We start from the raw sequence: 23,692 nt of genomic DNA, 5'->3' as shown, positions 1-23,692 counted from the left end.
GGGAGTAATGTCATGCCAAGGGCAACAACCTTGGAGATCAGAGACCACCGGCTGCAAGTGGGAAGGGATCCTAGGGCCAGGAGGCTATAAAGGGTTGGGTGGAGGATTTGAACATGGTTGTCCCAGGGCTTTACAGTGAAACACCTACATATAGAATCCTATTGCCCTAAGGCCACAGGATGTTATATACCCATCATGAAACAACTACATATAGTGTCCTATGGCCCTATGCCTTGAGGCCATAGGATGTAAAGGCCATAGAATTTATATATACTCAAAGTAAAACACCTACATAGAGCATCTTATGGCCCTAAGGTCATAGGATGTATACATACTCATCGTGAACCACCTACATATAGCATCCTATGGACCTAAGTAAATGGGATGCTATATACCCATCATGAAACAACTACGCCTTGAGGCCACATCATGAAACAACCACATATAGTGTCATATGGACCTAATGTCATAGGATATTGTAAAGATAATCATCATGACACAACCACATGTAGTGCCATGTGGCCCTAAGGCCATAGGATATATATTTACTCAACACAAAACACCTACATAAAGCATCATATGAACCTAAGTCCATACGATGTATACATACTAATCATGAAACACCTACATGTAGTACCCTTTGGTCCTAAGGCCATAGGGTGTACACATACTTATCATGAAACACCTACATATAGCACCCTATGGCCCTAAGGACATAGGATGTATACATGCTCATCATAAAACCCCATTACATAGCACTCTATGTCGCTAACACCATAGGAGGTATACAAACTCATAATCATGGAACCCCTACATGTACCACTCTATGGCCCTAAGGTCATGTGGTGTATGTATATTCATAATGAAACACCTACATATGTATTCATCGTGAGTTGACCTTGAGGAATCTATATGTACTCTTCATGAAATACCTACTTATAGTACCCTATGTCCCTAAGGTCATAAGCTATCCCTTTGTGATGCTTGTTGGCTTTAAAGGTATCCTTTCACACACCAACATAGAGCAACCTATGGCCCTTAGGTCATAGGGTATCCTTTTTGCTTACCTTTTGGGCAATGGGGGGCACATCTCGCACCTACATATAGAACCCTTTGGCCGTAGGGCCATAGAATGCACATAAGGCAATATGGGTGTCCTTTGTTGCATCTACATAGAGCATACTATGGCCCATGATTTTTTCCTCTTGCTTTTTTTGTTAAATGACATAAACAACAAAGCAACCTATCTCGGTCATAAGCTATCCCTTTGTGATGCTTGTTGGCTTTAAAGGTATCCTTTCACACACCAACATAGAGCAACCTATGGCCCTTAGGTCATAGGGTATCCTTTTTGCTTACCTTTTGGGCAATGGGGGGCACATCTCGCACCTACATATAGAACCCTTTGGCCGTAGGGCCATAGAATGCACATAAGGCAATATGGGTGTCCTTTGTTGCATCTACATAGAGCATACTATGGCCCATGATTTTTTCCTCTTGCTTTTTTTGTTAAATGACATAAACAACAAAGCAACCTATGGAGATAGGATGGTCATTGTACAAGTACAAAGCAATTGTACCGACACACTTTCCATGTAAATGTCAAGAGCACTCTGTGATGGTTTTCGAAACCTTCTTGCAGGTATGGGTTTTAATCTAGGTGATAGAGTATGCATGTTTGTAGCCACACAAAAGGTTGCCCTTGGGAGTGTATGTGAGACAAACCCAAATGCATATTGTTCAGGCATGCTTATTGAAGCAGGCAATGTATCAGTGTCAGTTGATTTGTGTTTTCAAATGAAATAACTCATTCCATTCCCAACAATGGATGCATTGACAGTGGGAGATGCTTTTCACAGTATTGTGAAATGGAGTATTGGGTTGCTACAACATATGAGTGAAATGTAGTACGAAGGGGCTTCTATGTCTGAGGCTGACAAAGCATTGGAGGCACAATATGATGGAATGATGAGCTCCAGGGAGGTTGGAAGGATAGGAGGGTTCAACTTTGGGATGAAAGCAAAACACATGTAGTAGACAAAGGGGTTGTCATGTATGTGTGTCCATTTGATTCCGTAAACTTTGGTAAGCTAGGTGAAGATAACATCGATATTGGTATTGAAACGTCCGATGCTGATGAGGCTACCAATTCTGCAGAATCTGATGTATGTAGCATCAATTTGGTTTGTTGGCCTATCATGAGAGTGACAACTATGGATGAAAAAGCGTTGTTACAATATGAGGATTTACATGCTATAGACATGTTACAAGATACATGCATTGAACCAGCTCATTTGGTAGAGCCTATTTCAAAAAACCAAATGATAGGAAGCCAAAAATGTCTATGCAACCTTCTAAGAAATCCAATCAAGCATCCCTATCATCTATCTAGCTTGTTTCAACAATAGATTGTTGTTCTAGAAGGTGTTGTCAATATGCCAATAGAGATAAGGTCATGGCTATGCGCAATAAATTTTGGGGACAAAGTTTGAAAATGACCATATATGCAAGGTTAAATCCCAGTAATGCAGTACAAAATCCACCCCAAATCACCTGATTGGATGCTATGGGAGTCAAGAATTGAGATGTGGAAAAATGATGCTCAAGGGAAATCAAAACTGTCAGGTTGTCCAGATGTGGTGCCTATAGTAGACTATGTGAGGGATATTCTGTTGGATATTCAAGGGATTAAGACATATCTTGACTTCTGGAAAAGATATTATGTCTTAAAGGGAAAGGACCATGATTCTACAAAATACATGGAGCCAGTTATTCTTTATTGGAAAAGCATAATTAGTGAGCTTGAACAACCAACCAATAAACACACTGGTGAATATACATCATTTTGGCCAAAGACTACAAGGAATCATCAAATGCAGTAGATAGAGGAAGATAGAGATGAGTTTCAAGGATATGAAGAATTGAATTGTCACTATGTTGGTCCTCGAAGCGCAAGGCCCCAGGAAGCTTTTAAGCCTCAAATTGATGTAAGGAAAGAGGATTTTGTTATTGTGAAGCCTACATATCCTGAATATCCGATATGGCTAGGAGTTGCAGAGTCAAACGTTGATGTGGACAGCTCATCTCCTAACTATAAGAAAGTTTTTATTCAATATTAGGCACCAAAACATCGAAAAAGAAATCCCTCAATCTAGGAACAGTATGAGGATTGTTGGAAAAAGAAATGGTGCTACAATATTGTTGACCCTAAGCGTTGGGAGTGTGTTGATGTAGTTGTGTGGTGATGGACTCCAAGGGGTGGAAGACTTGCAGAAGCAACTAAGATCCTATCCAATGTTGTGAAGAAGGCACAAGGTAGCTTAATAGGAGAGAATGAACAACATTTCATATTCATATCTTGGTGTTTTATAATTTTCCTTGCCCATGTATTATTTTATGAGGTGTTTATTAACACCAACATGAAAATAAAATTTTACTGAGAAAAAAGGTGTATCTCAACACCACCATTTTCTTGAGAATCTATCTCCTTGTCTATTGCAGTACAAGGATTGAACAACAAACCTTATTTTTAACATTCCCAAATTAAACAAAAATTTTCCAAATCAAATGGAAAATAGGACTACATAGGCATTGAAATCAGTCCCCAAGTTGTGGCATTTTCCCGTTTTATCTAAAATGGTGTTTGGAGGTATTGCATGTGTGTACAACCTATTTACGCAATCTAAAGCAAATACCACATCGGCAACAGTGTGGGGGTGGGGGGGGGGCTTGAGAGGATTCGTTGGGACCCCATCAGGTGTCGTTCTCTCTCTCTCTCTCTCTCTCTCTCTCTCTCTCTCTCTCTCTCTCTCTCCATATCTCTACCGCTCTCTCTCATTTCCTCTCTTCAGGGGAAGTAAAAGGAGCCATCATTCAAGCTAAAGGCAATCGCTAACGCAATGAAAGGAAGTAAAAGGTTGTGGAAGTGTAAAAACCTAGATCTTCATCATTTCAATTCCACTGCACCTGACATGAAGGAAACGCTAGTATGCTAAGGTATTGCACGTCCTTGGTACTAATACTAAGGGTACTCACTAATGCTTGAGAAGTAATCCCAAGGGTCACTTATATATGGAATTAAAGTTGGGTCGGGCAATCCCAATGAAAACCCCACGGTTCTAAATAATGAGCTAAATGTCACTTATTGAAGTTAATTCCCTATGCTTGATACTAATGCAACTATATGGGACCACTCCCTTGTGCCTACAGCTAGTTGTGCTCATGTGCAATCAATGGGTATGCAACGATGCTAAAGTGTTGGACATGCCTCCTTCGTACAAGCTCAGAAGGGTGCCATACCACTTCTCAAATGCTTTTATCTCGGAGGAAAACGTTGTGTCTTGGAGTGCATGGTAGGGTATGGAGGGTTCAGACATGCTGAGAATTGTGATTGAAGGGCTCAGGTGACGGAAGGACAAAAACTTTAGGAAGACCTTGATGAATATGTATGCCAAGTGAGTGAAAACGGAATTGGGCAGGGTAAGGAAGCCTCCATTACCAATGCTTGTATCTTGAAGGCCTGTTGCATCACAAAAGGAGCTCATTAAAGCTAGTATTTCTCTCAAAATTGGATCATCTACGCTTGCATCCTGAAGGCCTATGGCATTACACAAGAAGCTCATATATTCACAAGCATGAGTGTACATACGCTTTTTGTGCAAGATGCATGGAAACTCTCATTGAACGTCAAGAAAACTACTTGCCATTGTTGTCCCACAAATGATTTTACACACATATAGATTTAGAGGTGTGCCCTACCAAACAATCTTAGTTATAATGTGCATTCAAGAGGAATTTGTTTAACCTTACTTCCTTCATCCATTAATACAATCCCTTTTCACTCGTGAATTAGCTATTTTTTCCCCCAAAAAACACCCAATTGCTAGTGTAAACAAAGTGAGGACTCGTGAGTCACATGACAAGAAGTGGCATTCCTCATTTGATTAATTAGCCTGTCTCTTGTTGCGGCATTAGCAAAGTGTTAAAACTTGTGGACCATTGGGTAAACCTCGTGTACGAGTGTCACATGGCAAAGATAATAATGGTAAAACTTTTTTCTTTCATATTTTCTTTTAAGACAAGTATTAACTGGGCATCATCTTGTGTAGACCTTGTCTAGTGACTAGATAGTTAGACACTTGTTTTACGAAGTGTTATGTTTGCCATGTGTCCTAATGCCCCTTTCTTTTCATAAACAATTATCTTTATGAATTTCATTGAGATCAATCTTGAGACCAAACTCATATATTTTCTATGCATTAATGTACACATTCAAGTAGGTTGTGATCATATAGAAATACTTGGGGCCTCATTACAGCACCTGATACTGGTGAGTCTGTGGCCTCTTCAGTGAGGAAGCCCGACATGGCATGCACAATCTACTGTAATGGCATGACATGGCCTCTACTGTGAGGAAGCCCGACATGGAATGTACATTCACTGTGCCTGCTGGAACTAATGTCTCCCCCAGCGACATGTCGGTGTCCGCCTCCCTATAGATTGCAGTAGCCGGAGGGTATAATCTCAAGGTCTCATTGATAACCATGCCCACCTGCATTGTGCATAGGATTTACAACAAGGCTTGACAGGTTGATGAAAAGAAAACCATAGAGAGAGAGAGAGAGAGAATTCCACAGAAATAAGCATGACATGCACACGAAGGTGTGCACGCGCATCCCCGCGCGCACGTGCACACACACCACCCTGGTCAATGACTCACATCCATCTGGAAGACACAACTTTCCATAAAAGCCTTGTGTTTTGAGACTTACGAGCTTCAGCTGGTTCAATGACTCCACCGTTGGCAATTGCGTCTTTCCGCAAGCCTCGAAAACCTCCTCTCTCAGACATTCTTGCCACTCTTGATGGGCCGCCAGCAGCAAAAACATGAAAGTCAACAGCGTAGCCGTTGTTTCATGCCCTGCAAAGAAGAAGGTCTTGCATTCATCAATGAGTTCATCAAGTCCCATGGTGAAGGATCTCTGATTTCCTTGTAGCTCCCCTCTGTTGGCTGCCAACATCAGGCCAAGTAAATCATTGCCATACATCGATCCAAGCACATCATGGTCGCCTCGCACCGCTTCAATGAGAGCCTCGCGCTTTTGAATAATTTGGCCCAGCACTTCATGGATTCTTGTCTTTAGGTTGTTACGGTACCGATTCTTCGGAGTTGGAAGAAACCTGCCCCATAGATAATAAACAATCAAAGTCTTTTCCTTTAGTACTTAATGAAGGGGATCGGGGAGCACCACAGATGGAGAGAGAGAGAGAGAGAAGGAGACACACACGATGTGGGTGGGGAGACTCAAAGAGAGAGCAGCCCCCTATACACTTATGCTATGTATAAGGTATACAAGTCAGTGGGCGCCCAAACTCTGCGCGGTCGGGCAAGGCACAGACGCCTATACCCCAACAACCTCCCACTTAAAGGCGACTATGCCTTTAAGCAAGGGAACCTAGTCTAAAGACTACAAAAGGTGAGAGAAAACCGCTCTCAACCGATGTCCACTAGCTAGCTGTGATCGTGTGCATCCGGCTGTCCTGCTCCCGTGTAAGTCCATACACCACCAGACGTACCGCACACGTACTGCAAGTATGTATGCAATACCTGCATATCTCCCTCGTGCACTATGCCATCATCAGTCAACAAACGACTGACAACCCCAACTACAAATGCTCCCACTGCAGCTGCGATATCCGGTCTCAAGATCAACATCTCATACATGAGACCACCGAATGCCGATGCAATGCTAGCGGACCCTGCTAGCTCTACGGAGCATGCATCAACATATATATCCCTGGCAATAGGCATCTCTGACTGACAAGGCGTGTCAGCCACATGCATCTCCTGACTGTCCGCAAAAAACGCATCAACCTGTCGTGCAACCTCATAGCAAACTAGCTGCTCTAGGTGTCTGCTGGAAGACATATCCTGCACAACTATATCCCCATGCTCACTGTCGAGCATAGAAAGGAATGACTGCATAATCGCTGACATCTCAGCCTCCTCTACAATCATCCACTGCAAACATGACCACTCAATCTGTTGTGACTCACTAGAGCTCTCATGCTCTAACTCCGTATGCATAGACTCTTGCACAACGTCCTCCTGTCGTGACTCACTAGAGCAAGACCGCTCTACCTGTCTATCCTGCATAGAAGTATCTCGCACAACTGACTCTCTGCTTTGCTCAATCACTAGCAAAGCATACATGTCTGACTCTGTCCTCATCACTCTGTGTGACTGCTCAAGTCATGCCCCCACTGTGTGCACAACGAGCTCACTACTCTGCACTCCATGCAAAGCACCCTGCAACCCATGAGCAAAAGAGACTCGCCTGCTCTCTCGCTCTCTACCTGGCTGCATGATCACAGAGACAACACCGTCTCTCCCGTGATCCACATGCAATGGGTAACTTGTACCACTCCTGGCACCTCTCGCAATCACTAGCGAACCCAAATGCATCACAAAAGATCGCTCAAGCAGCGATACCCAACATCCACTATCCCGTAACTGTCTAACTGAGATCGAATCCCATCTCAGATCTGGCACATAACGCACATGACACAGGGTAAATCTCATACCACTGGGCAAGGACAAACATACGTCTCTTGTACCCTCAATGTCATACACAGCACCATCAACCATGTGCACACAGTATTGAACCTGCTCCTGCTCCACTCTGCGTGATGCAATGTCCTCTCAATGCAAGTTCCAACGCAAGAGCTCTGCCACAACAGCATCCAAGCACTCGAATGTCAAGCTCTCCTCCGCCGAGCACTTCTCTAACGAGCTCCACTGAGCTCAAAATCTCCTCTCACCAAGGTAGCCGCAACCGCCTCCTCGACCAAGCTTGACCACAACAAGCTCCTAAGCTCCAAAGACAATGCTCTTCAAGCTAAAATCTCTCTCCGTGAAACTCCACGATCGAACTCCACCGTCGAGAGCGAGCGAGCTATCGCCTCGAAGCTCTCAAAGCCGTCGTGCTCTCCGCGGTCACCATAGCTCTGATACCAATTGAAGGGGATCGGGGAGCACCACAGATGGAGAGTGAGAGAGAGAGAAGGAGACACACACACGATGTGGGTGGGGAGACTCAAAGAGAGAGCAACCCCCTATACACTTATGCTATGTATAAGGTATACAAGTCAGTGGGCGCCCAGACTCTGGACGGTCGGGCAAGGCACAGATGCCTATACCCCAACACTTAAGAGCCTTTTGCATTAGAGTAAGATAAAACAAAGGGAACAATGTGTTTCATCAGAATGAGGTAAACTAACACAAACAAAACTAAAGAGAATTGATATGGTCGACAACCTCACCGGTAACCAGGAATATAAGGAGCTGACATTAGCTTTGAAAACAACAATTGTTGTTTGTCCTGCATTTCAAACACCAACTTGCCTTCTGCGAAGCTGCTCCCAAATGCCGTGTGCGCAATTATATCGGCAGTCAGGATTTTAAACTCTCTGGCAACATCAATTGACTCGTTTCTTTTAATGCAAGATTCCCAATTCTTCATCATTACATTTGTCAGATCCACCATCACAAGAGCCATGGCCTGAATTTGAAAAGAACTCTTGTATTACCATCAACAAGTAGAGAGAAATAGTCAACAAATGTGTGTGCGGCTGCGCGTGGACGGTCACACTTTGTATCGCAACACCTCAACCACATTGTTGTACGCACATTCAGTAAACATGTTGATTGCATATTGAAGGAAAAAACCCTTACAGCTAATGCATTTGTTTTGTGGTTGGTTCAACAAGGAATGAAAAGCTCAATGAGCGGGTTTTACCTTCAGCTTCTCCACAAAAAAGGCCGAATTTACAATGTGCCTGTGCTGAGCCCATTTCTCACCATTCAAAACAAGAAGACCATTTCCTATCAAGTCATTAGCATCAGGCCTGCGAGTGGTCTTCCCAAAATGTTCAGATTTAATTGTCAGAAGTTCCTTGGCTTGTTCCGGGTCTTTGAGAACGTATCGAGCTTGGAAACCAAACCAGAAGACAAAATAATCACCTGCAAGACAAGAAAGGCGCAAAATTCCTTTCACAAAATCAACTAAGCCTTACTTGTGAGCATAGCTGGAACCATACTCTTGCGGTTAGCTGAACCTACCTGTATGAAAAATAATATCATACTTGGCACAAATTGGCAAGAAAAATTCACGCTAATGAGGTTGATGCAGGCATTGATGATGATTGAAATCCATAGAAGTTTCAAGAATAAAGTAAGATGTGAAAAGTTCCATATTTGTATGATGCTCTGAGTGCTTTCCATGCATAATCATTTGTGTTTTTCAAAATACAGTTAGGGTCAAGAATCTTTCAAGTTCAAGTTGAAACATACTCCAATCATATTACTTCCACTGGCTTAACCATAACTTGCACAGATTCAGCACAGTGGGCTTGTTCCCACTATCCTTCTCTTCTTTACCTTCTGCTTCTTCCTATTCTTGAAAAACCTCTATTCTTCTCCTCCTTTTGCTTCTAGAAATAATCCAATCTGAGTCCTTGAGCTAAATACAAATGGGAAAAGAAAAGAACAATGGGTGCAAGCTTACCATAAGTTTTGGACCAGAGGTGCAAATGAGGTTGGAGACGATGAGCAGCCGCATGAGACATACTAGGCATGGGTTCGGAACACGCCTTTGCAGTGATAGCACCGATGTTGATCATGTTACCGAAGAAGAAATGCCGTGGTAAACACTTGACACCCTGCGCTTCAAACCTGCGGTGGGTCCGCCAGCTGCGATGCTATTTGAACAGCAGTATATGCGCGGCATAGAGCAAAGGAGTTCCGAGTGAAACCACCAGCAGCGCCACAACTACCTCCGTACATCGCATCTCCAACATCGTCAGTGGCAGCAAAGCTCACTTCTCCTTCTCCTTCTTCTTCTTCTCATGTCTCTCTTTCTTCTGTGTGCGCACGCTATCACTAATGAGCAGATTCTCTCGTTCTTCATTTGCATCCAAAGCTCCGAGTGATGCCATGGTTGACTATGGCTGGATACATGTTACAACATAATGCCTAGGTGCAATTTACACATCACACGTTAATTTATGGAAGTGATTATCTCCTTAGTAACTACGTATAGCCTATTGGTTCCATACTTCTGAGATCGGGGAGACCTAATGGCTGCAAAAAAATTAAAAAGAAATCTTAATTTAAAGATTCTCTCAACAACAACAAAAACAATGCACTAGCCTATAGCATGCAGTAACGGGCGTAATGACGAAGCACGTAGATTTGCAACTTCGAGATGGGGAGATAATGGTGTTAAAAAAAAATCTTAATTTAAAGAGACAACACAAAAACAATGCACTAGCCTATAGCATGCAGTAACGGGCGTAATGACGAAGCACGTAGATTTGCAACAGTATCGGCTAGATGTGAGAAGGAAGGATATAGCATTGTGTGTGTGTGAGAGAGAGAGAGAGAGGGAACGGGGGGGACTTTAAAGAGAGGAAAACGTTAAAGAGAAAATGAAGGAGAAGAGAAACACAAATGGACCAATGGGAAGTCGACCGCCTCTTTATATGGACACAAAAAGTCTTTTGACTTTCCACCTTCGTATGTCTTTTGACTTTCCACCTTCCTGTGTCTTTTCATTTCCTAAACTCACCCTTCACTTATTCACTTAAGATGTTTCGAAAGAGTTTTTATTTTTCCAAGATTGGAGAGACCTAATGGTTCCATACTCGTATTGCGAAATCTCTCCAGATTCCCCTCGAGTCCTCAGCCAATCAAAATATCTACAAGTTGAGATTGAACTCAGACAAAATCAACCAAGATCATAATCTCACCATGGTAACCACCTCACCCAAGGGATTTTCGTGCTCAAGGAACAACCGCATACATATTAAAAAATTATTCTTTCGTAGCTCCCCAACACTTCTGCAGTAGCTTCTACACACAGCCCTTAACCCCAGTCCGACATGCTGCGTCCCTTCCTCACCTGCTTTCCACCTCGCTTGATGCCTCTGCCTTCGCTCGCAACTAGCATCTATTGAAGATTCTCTTTAATTCAAATTTTCTTGAAATCGTCAGGACATATTGGTTCCAGGGCCTAAACAATTGGAGCACAAAGCTAAGAAAGAGAAAGGCCCAAGAGGGAAAGAGAGTTCCAGCTCGAGTGAATCTTCTACTCTACTGAAGGATCCTCAATCAACTCCAGCTCTTCGAATAGTGATTCAAAAGGCACATCCGGGAGCAAGAAGAAGGGAGCATGGAGTAGAAACATCGAGGGATTGTCTAAGCATACCCATGAGATCTCTAGGACAAGACCTCCAATAGGGAAAGTAGAGACCTAGTGCACAAAATGGAAATCCAAAGAACATCGGTCTAATAAATGTTGCTAGTGTACTTATTACAAAGCTTTTGGGCACTTGTGAAATAATTGTAAAATCAAAATTTATCATTTCAAGAAGGGAAAAGATGTTTCCATGATAGCTTTGAAAAACCTGAAACCAAACAAACATGAAAAGCTATGTGAGAACATCAACAATGGAACGAGTACCAACAATTTGGCTAGGAGAGAATGCTATCAAAATTTTCCTGATCGGGGTAGAGGTAGAGCTAACTTCACCAAACCTATATCAGCTATTACATGTGTGGATAATATGAACACTTTGCAGCACAATGTCCAGACAGTTTGAAAGCTGAAGTGGTCGAGGAAAAAGTGGCAAAGGCAATTCGAGTGCAGGTGATCACTAGGAGCGTTCGTGTTCACCAAAGAATTACCAAAAGAGCCAGTTAGTCAGATGAGGCAAAGTGAAGAGACTTAAAAGTGGGAGAAACAAAGGGCTATGTGGAAGGCTAAGGGAAAGGCCCAAGAAGTGGATGAGTGGCAGGGGCAGAGGGTGCTGACAGCTCGGAGTCCTCAAGGTCTGGAGCGAAGGAAACCAGAGAAGCCAGAATTCTCACATGCCAAAACTGATACCTTCAGAAGCTCTGGAAGTGGAAATCCCAGCTTTTGAATATAGTCATTGTAATTTGGTTGTCCCATTAAAAAAAGACATTTTATTGAGCTATTTTTTTCAAACATGCATTTTTTTAAAAAGGTCACTACGCTTACTGCTGATGCGCTTGCCGCTCGTGAACCCGCAATGAGGCCTCTCCTCGACAACCGTGCATAGAGCTTGAGGAGCACCCAGAATGGCCAAGTGTTCTCGAGAATTTCTTGTGTTTCTAATTCACGCCAACTTCTCACAACCTTGGAGAGTGTTCTTGTTGGCGGATGGATGCTCTTTCGAGGCTTGTTTGGTGCATGCCATGGGGTATGGTAGGAGCTCACATGCGAGAATGAGAGGAAAAAAAAGTGACAAGTGAGTTGTTTGGAGGATACAACGGACAGACACCTGAAGATCTGGTTATACGCCACATTTTATTGTATTCTAACTTTTTTCCAAAGAAGCCTTGTAATTAGAAAGTAATGATTCTTGAAGTGTATTCATCCATCCCATTATTCTCTATTTCTTACTCAGAACCTACAAGCCTTCTAAAGTGGCCAATGGCCATGGGAAGGGCCCCAAGTCTTCGGGTCAAAACCCTTAATTTGAAAAGTGACACTATCATTATCTCAAAAGAGCTTTTGAACGTCGATTGTGAGCTGCAAGTCTGCTACATCTTGTAATCAATCTTTCTCATTGTCTGGGAATTAGAAATTAGTTCTGATTAGTGCATTGGTCCTTGTCTCTTGCTTTTGAATCTAAGTGTAATCATTCTCAGATTTGCTAAGGTTCGCGACAACCTATTTGTGAGCTAATTGAATGGATGTGAGTGCTAAAATGGTTATTTTTTTATGTTTTGACCTTGGAAGAGTGTTTCTATGCCATAGAGCTGCCTTTCTGAATAGTTCTGTTGCAGTTTCCTGCATATTTTTTGGGATGAATCGTGATTTTGGTACCTCCTCTGATGACCACAGGACTTGGTAGGATTGTGCCCTTAGGTGTTGTAATACCCCTCCTTAAGTTTCGTTGCATTTCGACACTGTTTGGATGCCGAAAAGGCATGATGACCTAAAGTGGTGAGACTGGACATAGGTAGATTTCCGGACTAGAGAGTGATAAATTTTCTATAGTAGTCGAGTTCATAGTTCCATACGTTCACTTCTTGAGATTGAAAACCTCAAAGAGTCTCCGTGCCCCATCCCAAGTCGCTTCCCTGAGTATTGAGATATGTTAGTGCCAGATAGCTATGTTGCAGACGTCCGTCGCGGCAACTTGCTAACATTGGCGCCACTGTCAGGACATGATCCTTAGGTTGTAAGTGACCTAGTCGTACGGAAAAGCCTCCTTTTTAGAGATTTTGACACCCATTCCATTTACACTAAGGCAGTAAAGTAGCTAGACGAGGGTTTAGTGCTTGGTAGAGACTGGAGTCGAGGACTGACCAGTTCTACTCTTTAGGAGCAAGGAGAGCTATGAGTGAGATACAAAAGGTATTTCATTCTTTGTTTTTCTCTATGCTTGGTAAGGGTTGCTTATCCATACATTACATTGTTATTTTTCATTGTTATATTTTCTATTCATAGATTCAATTTAGTTCATAAGAGTAGGTTAAATAACAATTTCGACCATCAAATGGGGCTATAAGAATCAGGGTAAAAACTGTTTGAAACCATATTTTGGCACAAAAGACCATAACTCTGAAAAACTGAAAATGTGCACCAAACCTGATTCAAACTCAAGAATACCTTTCAAAAAGGGTTAAGCAAGCTTGAAGGATTCAATCTGAACAATTCCTTTCTAGTTTTGTTGAGGAACATAGATCGCAATCCATATATCTCTATGACCAAATGATTAGAAGGTTTTACAGAAGGATTCAGTGCCAGAGATGGTATGGTCAGGCAAAATGCCCTCATACAAGCATCTCAGAGTCTTTGGCTGTGAGGCATATACTCACGTTCCAAAGGAATTTAGGAACAAAGTTGAGCCAAAGAGTAGAAAGTGCATCTTTCTAGGCTATGGTAATTCTGGTGAGATGGGGTACAGACTTTGGGATCCCGAATCCATAAAGGTTGTCCGCAGCAATGATGTTCACTTTAATGAATCCAAATATCATTCTAAACCAGAGAGGGTTGAGGAGATTAGAAGAGTTGTCTTCCAAGAAGATGGACCTGCACGTGCAAGACAAAATGTCAGGGCTCAAGAGGAGCAAGGACAGGATAGAGTGGAACCACAGGTTGTGGCTGAGCCTGAGCCACCTATTGTGCGTAGATCTGGACGTGTCACGCGACCTCCTAATAGGTTTGTTCCATCTATGAACTATGTCATGTTGACTGATTGCAATGAGCCTTCATGTTACAAGGGGAAGCAGTGCAAATGAAGGACTCCGGGAATTGGCAATTGGCCATGCAATCAGAGATGACAGCTCTGCATAAAAACAAGACATGGAAGCTAGTTAAATTACCACGGGGCAAAAAGGCTCTACCTTGTAAATGGGTTTACAAGTATAAGATCACCGCTCATGATAGTCAGCCAAAGTACAAAGCAAGGCTTGTTGCCAAGGGCTTTAAGCAAGAACAAGGCATTGACTTTGATGAAGTCTTTTCTCCGGTGGTCAAGATCACTACATTGAGATGCTTTCTTGCATTGGTTGCCATATTAGATTTGGTGTTGCACCAAATGAATGTCAAGACAGCGTTCTTGTATGGTGATTTAGATGTGGAAATTTACATGCAGCAGCCAGAAGGGTTTGTTGACAAAGGCAAGGAAGATTGGGTATGCCAATTGTTAAAGAGTCTTTATGGCTTAAAACAATCACCGAGGGCATGGTACCATAAATTCCACAAGTTTATGCTTTCTCAAAGCTACAAACGTAGTGAGTTCGATCACTGTCTATATACAAAGAAGGCTAAGGATGGCAGTTGGCTGATCCTTATTTTGTATGTGGATGACATGTTGATTGCTGGCAAGCACTTGGAAGAAATTTCAGCTTTGAAGTCAAAGATGGCAGAATCGTTTGACATGAAAGACATGGGTGAGGCAAGTCATATACTTGGTATGCGCATTGAGAGAGACAGATCAAAGAAGTTGATTTGGTTATCTCAAACAGAGTATATTGACAAGGTTTTGCAACGTTTCAATATGGAGAAGGGAAAGGCACTGAGTGTTCCACTGCCACCATATGTGAAACTTAGCAAACAAGATTGTCCTGTGTCTGAGGAAGAACAGGCTGAAATGGATAAGATTCCATATGCATCTGCAGTGGGTAGTTTGATGTATGCAATGATTGCTACTCGCCCAGAGTAAGTCGATACATGTCAAACCCAGGCAAGAAACATTGGGAGGCAGTGAAAGGAATATTGAGATACCTGAAAGCTACAAAGCGTATGCGTATATGCTATGGGAGTCAGGAACTAAGTGTAAAGGGTTTTACAGACTCAGATTATGCAGTTGACTTAGACAACCGAAGGTCTACGTCAGGGTATGTCTTTACATTGGCTGGTGGAGCAGTATCATGGTGTTCTAGATTACAAGATTGTGTTACTCAGTCTACTACAGAGGCTCAATATGTTGCAGCATCAGAGGCATGCAAAGAATCAATTTGGCTTAATCGACTAGTAACAGATTTGGGAATCAAAGAAGAGATGCCTATGTTATATTGTGATAGTCAAAGTGCTATACAATTGGCTCGCAATCCAGTTTATCACTCAAAGACAAAGCATGTGGATGTGAAGTATCATTTCATCAGGGAAATGCTCGAGGATAAGCAACTTCAGCTTGTCAAAGTTCACACCACAGAAAATCCTGCTGATCTACTTACAAAAGGACTTCCCTCAGAGAGCTTTGCGCATTTTCGCAAGCAGTTAGGTGTAGGGTAGTACATCACTTCTCTACATCTCTTGTATATTAGCTTGTATAGTAGCTTCTCTCACACTTAAAGTACCACATTGGACTTTAAGTGGGAGGTTGTTGGGGTATAAAGCCCAATGTGGTCGCCCAGGTAAGTGGGCGGGCCGCCAGGTATGTACACATATTCTTTTGTTAAAACCTAATAAGAACTCACTATGCTCTACACATTACAGTAGAGCGAGTTCACCATATCGTAGTGCTCTTTTTCTTGCACTCTCTCTCTCGTGTCGCACTTCCGCTCGTACTCCTTCACTAATAAGGAATAATGACCACAAATATCAAATCAAAGTGCAAAATTGCTCTCTCTTGACCAAGTAACTGAGTCTATCGCGATAGACAAACTATTTTTATCTTTAGGGGGAGGCTTTTCAAAATTTTCACAAGGATAGACTTGGGGAAGCATATGGAGGCATTACACCAAATTTGGAGACAAGAAGGACTCATATGGCAAGCCGAGATAGACTTGACAGCAACTCAAATTCAGAACAAGGCATCTCAATGGCAGAAAGTTAAAATTCACATGTGAGAGGTCAAGAAACCTAACATCAAATAGGAGAAGGCAGACAGATGACTACAGAGCCAAAATATGACAAAATGACACTAAGTCCCAGTCTATCGCGATAGACTAAGCAGAGTGATACAGGGCCATCTGATCAAAAATTGGAATCAACAGTTAGCTTCAGCATGATGCAAGAGGACTACCCACTAAGTTTGATCCCAAAACAACACAAAATGAGGGAGATAGACCAACATTTCCTTAGAAGGAATCTGGAAAATGGAAGTTGATCCAAACAGGGGTCACTTGACATCCACTTGAGATGAAAATAGGATCAGATCATGTACAAGACATGAGGAACTACCTGGTAAAGTCACATGTGGAAAATATATCTCCTGTCAAAAGATAGCCAGTCTATCGCGATAGACTGGGCAAAAATTGTAAATGAGCTGATTTTTAGTTTGTGACTATAGGGTGACCTTACATACCCTATGCACATACACCACACAAAATTTCAAGGCATTTGGACTTGTTCTCCTTCATCAACAACATTAATTTGAAGCCGTCAGAGTCGGACAATGAAAGAGCTTGTCTATCTGCTAACATTTTACCTTAACTCGTCTTGGGATTAAGAAGGCTCACCTAGATGCATGATTAAGTGGTAATCAATTTAGAAAAGAAGTACTATGTTTGTACATTAACGGTTATTTGTGAATACAGGATCCATGGACGCTTCTCCGGGAAAAAGAAAAGGCAAGAACCTGGCAACGGAAGGTGCAATACCCTATGCACTTCTACCCAATTCACTAAAGCCAGCAGCCACCTGGATACCTGCAGACATGCAACAAGCAGCAGCCTTTCAAATCTACCAAGGTTCGTATGTGGATGACAAAGGAAATTTAGTGGATACAGTAATGTTCCCAAAGGAGGCAGAAAATTACCTGAAAAGATCACCACAAAGGTCATGGTTGAAAAAAGTTGGCTTGTGGAACTTTGTTTCACTACCACCAGTGGGGATAGATTTCAAGAGGGTACAACACCTAATTGAGACTATCCAAGAAGATGGAACTTACAGGGTGGTAGGCATGGATAATGAGGTGATGGAGATTCAAATCACAAAGGAAATCATCAAAGAAGCGTTAAAATTGTCTGATCAGGGAGACAACATGAGAGAAAGAAGGAAAAATCTCAGTCTACCTGCAAAGATCCAAACTGCCTTCTTTCAAACTCATAGCAAACCCGAAAGTAAGAGAACTGACACAGGTATACAGTCAATGTTTGTTGAGCTACATCAAGAGACCGCCTAGATACACTACACCACACGTTGTCATCTCAACAACACTGACCTGGGCTATGGGAATGACACATGAGTTCTATATAGATCATGCATCATACCTGTTTGAGGAAGTGACAAAGCTACGGCAAGACAAGCCAAATTACATTGCAGGAGGAGAAGTCCTCACCAGAATAATATACCAGGCCATAGGCGTGGCAGATTAGCTACCACTTGCTCCTCATCAAAACTACTGGCTAGTGTTAAGAGAGAATATTGAAGACAGATCACAAAGGCGAGTACCGGCCTCTACTAACACCATTGGAGGACGCAGGCTGGAAAGAGTCACCAGAAGTACACAGGAAAAGATGGAAGAAGAAAGAAAAACTGAAGAAGAAGATTTGAGACTAAAGAAGCGAAAAGCGGAAATGGAGAACAACACAAGATTACAGAAGGTAGCAAAAATGGAAAGAATACTAGAAGGCTTTGTACTCAAGAGATCTCTACGAGGCGATGTAGGCGCCACTTGGAGACCCTCTAGTAGCACTTACACATTGAGAACAAAGAATAAACACAACCCAACTTTCGAGTTCGACTTGTTTGAGAGGTACATCCAAGAAAGGAATGCTATGGATGAACCAGAACTGCTACTTGAAGAGGAGGATCTCCAAACCTTGAGAGATCAGTTGAGGCCAACTTCACGAGATCAAGAAACACCACCTCCATCTCCAAGGCCAGAGACAAGTGAGAGGCAATTAACCCCACCTGCTGACTCTCCTTTGCATTCAGAGAGCTCACATCGTGATGAGAGGGTTCATACACCACCCAATGAAGAAGACGAAGAAAGGACAAATGGTCACCCAAACACTGGAACAGTACCACACATTGATAAAGGCAAGCAAAAAGAGGTGGATCTGACAAAAGAAAAAGCTTCCTCCTCTCAAGAAATTGTGTTGGAAGCTACTATAGACCTAGATTTACAGTCAATGGAGAACCTACTAAACCGAACAGACTGCACAGTCGGTGGTTAGCCGATCATAATATGGCAAACAAAACGAAGTTAGAAACAACCCATCAAGAAGTTCTGAAGTTGCAAGAGCAAAGAGATGACACCCTTAAACTGATCGGAATTAGAGATGCTGAGATCTTGGGGCTCAAAAGCAGAGTAAACCTCCACAAGGAAAATTTACAGGAGTCAAAAAATTTCAATGCCATTTGTGAAGATACAATCAATGTACTTTTTGAAGACCTCAATGACAGAGATGAACAAATACAAAGGTTGGAGAAAGAAAAGCAAGATGCCCTGGAAACAGTCAAAAGTTTGCAAGTCGTAATCGATGACTTACAAATTGAAGTGAAGGATTTGAGAGCAGTAACAGTTATACAGGCAAGAGAGATAGAACGAGCAAAGAAACAAAAAACGTCACTACCAGCAACACCGGTGGTCCAACCTTAAGAAGAAGTGGCGGCACTGAAGAGAGCTGGAATTGGAAAGAAAACAGCGTGCGCTTAGAGCAGAGGATCAATTGCAAAGGAAAATCTCGGACTTACAAAGTGAACAGCAACAAGGACCAGCTCATGACAGTGAAATAGAAAGTATTGTCTCCAAGTCCCTAAGGGAGGAAAATGAAAATTTGCACATCAGGGTAAAAGCGTTAGAAGAGTCTGCATCCCAAAAGGAGATGGAATTTCAAACACTCCAAATCAATAATCGAACAATGGCTACACAAATTGCAAGTCTCCAAACTGCAAGTCAACGCCAAGGGCAGGTACAGGTGCACCTGGAGCAAGAAGCCACGGATTTGGCTGGACTGGCAGAACTATATGGGGGTGATGATGACTATGAGGAAGAATCAGATGACCACGAATCCCCAAATACGCAAACTGATCAAACTGGCTCCAAAAACCAAGAAGAAGATGAAGATTTAGTCACAAAATTTGAAGAGCAGAAGCTGGCCGAACAAATGGAAAAGCAATCAGAGATGATGTGGTACAAGGCCATGCAACTAGAGAAGGAGATGCTACAAGGGCTCTCCAGATCAGGCAATACAGCAGCAGAGCTATGGGAAGAATGGAATGCCCCAATGTTACCCTACGCTCTGCTGAAATATGAAACTCTGACACATCAACAGCAACTCTCAAAGGAAGAACAAGTGTCAGTATTTGAAGGAGAATTACAGGATCAGGAACAGCAAAACAGGATAGTAGATAGCCAGCCAAAGTGGAGGCGTCAATGGCTTTTGGATCACCCTAACAACCTCATCCACTTAGTCAATGCACCGCCTGAGCAGAGGAATGATAGGACTTTTTGCCCAACACCCTGAACCTACACTTACAGCCAACATAAAGCCTTACAAAGCAGAAATCCTACATGGCTAAACTATCCAGTATTGCCAGGGCCTACCGAAGGAGAGAGAATATCCGGTTCTTACATGGTGAAAACCCTTCAGGGCGCCATCGCAGAATTCGGAGGCTCTCTCGACCTATCCTGCAAGAAGCTATGTAAAATAGCTCGGACTTTTTTGGCGTGTCTCACACTGTTCTCAGAAAGCTGGACTTCAGAGTACATGAATATAGAAAGAAGCATATCAGAGTTGTCATATGATCTAAGTGGGCCACCTACAGAGCCAGTTTTGTATGCCTACTTCAGACGGCAGTTTTTGCCTAGCTATCATCTCCAAACATTCGAAGAAGCATTTTACACCGGCTTCTTCATGTACAAATCCAAAAAACTTGGCCCATTAATGGCGAGCGAGTCTATGCGATATGATGCGTTTCTACATCAAATCAACCAGGAAGGAAGACATCGACACTAAAGACAAAGACAATCATGTCGTGGTAGACATGAACTAGGACGGGGGGAGTGTTGGAGCCCAACTTGTCCAACTGTTGTAATGAGCCCACCTTGTAAAGCCTATCAAATTCCCATTTTTTATGTCAAAGACGTCTTATCATTTTGATCCATTTATCTGGGTTATGTAAAGATTAATCAGTCAGTCAATACCCAGATGTGTTTCCAGTTTGTAATTATGATGAAGAGAACCCCATGTACATTTTTGAGCTAAGGTGACTAAAGTATAAAAGTCACCTTACAACCATTTTTTAGATAACATTTGAATATTAATCTTGTGTCGTATGAGTCTGAGAGAGAGAGAGAGAGAGAGAGAGAGAGAGAGAGAGAGAGAGAGAGAGAGAGAGAGAGAGAGAGAGAGAGAGAGAGTGTGTGTGTCTTATCCTCTTCGCTACGCGCTTCTCCCTCACCGGATTCACGACGTGACCACACCATCGCGGTAGCCTCTCCGAGAGCTACGCGCCCATGCCACGTATTCACATTTTCGAGCTGTTCGCGATCGATCCTTCCTCGAGCTTGTTTTGCTTGTAAGTAGCACAAACAATGTCTGTTTTCAACAATCAAGTGCTTTATGGAATGAGTGGGAGATTAACTACACGTAGATACTCATAGACTTAGGTTTCGCACACTTTTAGATTATGACCTGCGAGTCTATCGCGATTGTATTCGAGATAACTAGGGTTCAAATCTGGTGAGATTAGACTTATAGGTAAGTATATCCTATTGAGAGGATGGTGCCTAGTAAGTTTGATGCGATTTCGAGTTCATTTGATGTGTAAAGGGTGTTGTGAGCGTTTAGGGATAGAGTGGGTTGCATTCAACAAGGGTTAATGATTGATGCATCATAGAAGTGTGTATGTGTAGATTGGTCTGAGCTTGACAAGCTAACGAGATTGCCTCTGTGCACCTACGGGTTAGTCGTGTCGTCAGATGATAAGTATGATGTCTGTGTCGTGCTTGTGAGCATGAACAGGGGAGTAGTTTTGCCCTAAAACATCCAACCACATGATGCTAGATTCGCATGAAGCTTTGGGGTCAAGAAACTTGTAGGCACATTTAACATAGGGACAAAAAACATTCCAAATGGGTTTTGTGTAGAAGTCAGGGTTGCTTATGGCAAACTCCATGTTTCCCTTTGTTCGGATGTAGAGGCCTGTATTGAAAGGTCATTTGGAATGATCAATGAGGTTGAGGTTGAAGGGGGCTTTTATGAGTTCCCCTTTATCAAGGAATTGTCCACCTTTCAAAATTTTGAGTCTACAGTCTTCAATGGTAGAGGCAAGGAGGTTAGCAAGGTAAACCCAGGTTTCACTGAGAATAGGTGCTAAAAAAGCTTTGTTAGGTAGGACCCAAAGCGGATGGTCTACTCCAAAGGATTCAATTTCAATCTGCCTAGCAGGTAGGAAAGGAAAGACTTTAGAGATTTTTGGTACCATTTCTAAGAGGTTAGAGTCATTGAGGGAGCAGAGATTGCTCTGAAAGTCTTTGACGGCTTCTAGAGTAGCACTATCCCTACAAAACATGCCACCTGTTTGAGGGATACTCAGGGTAGCTGGGGTACTTAAAAAGGTAGGATTGAGGCCACATAGTTTCTTCAAAAAGTTGGACAGATCAGCCAGAAGATGAGAACGAGGCAAGCTCTTGCTGATATTATAAAGAGAGTATCGGAAGTTGTAATGTGTATTGGGAAATTAAATTAACACCTTCTTTTAAATCCTTATCCAAGGTAGCCAAAATTTTGACCCAATCATTAAAGGATAACATGTGTAAGATAGACATCTTTTTGCCTGAGGTAAGAGCTGAGTCATAAATTAGTTGAGAAGCATCCAGGCTGCTAATACATCTGAGGACAAGAGATGTAGCCACAGAGAGGGGTTCAGAAGATAATTCCAAACCTTGAGAGAGAGCAAGGGTCTGCAATATACAAAAAAGTTAATGAGGATATGACTACTTAGTGTAGTAAGTAATACAACATTTGGCCTTTCTTGGTAAAAAAGGGTAGGTTCTAGCTGTTAAGGCTTTTTTAGGAGTATGGTCTTTTAGGTAAAACTTAATCTGCTCTAGAATCCTCGTATGATTCTCTGGGTTGTGTTTTACTTTCATGCGGGTTGTTATTCTAAAGTGTTTGTGATCCTAAAAGAAAATATATGAATATAGAATTAGGCATGTGGATTGGGCCTGCAATCCTTAAACCGGCAAAGTCAGAGACTATGATAGTCATGAGCAGGAGACTAGAAACATAGTCTATGAGGGGCCACCTAACACCACTCAATCAGTTAAGGGTTTATAGACTGTGGGTTCCACTTAGAACTGTGCTTCAAAACTATTCTCTAAAGCCAACGTCCCGATTTTTCCCATAGAATGGAAAAACCTTATGTTTAGGACGTGTGTGTATCTGTTTTACCATAAATAATATGACATAATTGAAATTTTTACATTCAAAAGATAGCTAGCTTGAGAGAGAAGGAATGATAAGTACAAAAATAACTCAGTCTCAGAATCATCTTTGTACAATGTTTATATGAATGAAGTTTCATTCCAGTATACAGATATCAGAAGTACTTCCCTTGTCAAAAGTGTCTGCATAATCATGTAAGGACAACTGCTTAAAGCCAAACTAAACCTCCAAAGATAAGATAGAGTCCTTACCTGCATCCATCCAAACAAGACAGCATATATGTTAGCCTTGAATGTGTTTTACAGGTATCAACTGGACTATACCAGTGGTCAAGAATTTTGTCCACGAGATGATCCCTATGCCACCGATGTCACATTAATCATTTATGTGGAAAAAGCCCTTGTCAACACTAAATAAGAAGGGAGATTATGAAGATGTGCCAATCATAGTAGATCAAGTGCTTCTAATACTAGAGAGCCAATCATTATGGAGAAAGAAGTGGTTTGAGAAGCACCCACAATGTGAAACTACATACAAAAGTGCTCCACAACATCTCAAGATCAACCTAACCTTTTTTCCAATTCCTAGATGGCGATCTTGGGAGAACTACTACATATGGAGGAGCCACCATCTGCCTGTCCTCAACTACCTAGTGCTTTCAAAGCCCATGAACAACTACAAGCCAATTGTTTCATACATGGTGCATACACTACAAGTGATCATCACACAAATGCAAGATGTCCCAGATCTAACCTATCAAATGCTTGTAAAGATTTCCAAAATGATCATCACATGCACTCGTGGCATTTGAGG

The 23,692-nt window shown here is 42.2% G+C and overlaps 1 protein-coding gene across 1 annotated transcript; it reads right to left on the bottom strand.

Moving 5' to 3' along the window:
• Positions 1-5,218: 5,218 nt before the first annotated feature.
• Positions 5,219-9,823, bottom strand: LOC147452840 (cytochrome P450 709B2-like). The gene is made up of 5 exons (XM_086518437.1): positions 9,567-9,823; positions 8,799-9,022; positions 8,323-8,561; positions 5,772-6,180; positions 5,219-5,551 (listed from the first exon to the last, which is right to left on the bottom strand). The coding sequence occupies exons 1-5, from the start codon at positions 9,679-9,681 to the stop codon at positions 5,312-5,314; spliced, it is 1,227 nt and encodes a 408-aa protein (XP_086374563.1). The 5' UTR covers positions 9,682-9,823; the 3' UTR covers positions 5,219-5,311.
• Positions 9,824-23,692: the final 13,869 nt, after the last annotated feature.

This window comes from Adiantum capillus-veneris, chromosome 8 (assembly GCF_014529385.1).
Source record: "Adiantum capillus-veneris isolate H3 chromosome 8, ASM1452938v2, whole genome shotgun sequence".
NCBI classification, from domain to species: domain Eukaryota; kingdom Viridiplantae; phylum Streptophyta; class Polypodiopsida; order Polypodiales; family Pteridaceae; genus Adiantum; species Adiantum capillus-veneris.
The sequence above is the reverse complement of the archived record's forward strand: the minus strand, read 5'-3'. Positions and strand labels throughout refer to the sequence as shown.

What these genes read in the sequence shown, in the direction of transcription:
- LOC147452840 (XM_086518437.1), bottom strand. Translation starts at nt 9,681, where the DNA reads ATGATCAACATCGGTGCTATCACTGCAAAGGCGTGTTCCGAACCCATG. An exon ending in CCTCTGGTCCAAAACTTATG is followed by an intron (nt 9,023 to 9,566) that starts GTAAGCTTGCAC and finishes CTTGTCTTGCAG; the next exon opens with GTGATTATTTTGTCTTCTGG. An exon ending in CCTTATATTCCTGGTTACCG is followed by an intron (nt 6,181 to 8,322) that starts GTGAGGTTGTCG and finishes TCTATGGGGCAG; the next exon opens with GTTTCTTCCAACTCCGAAGA.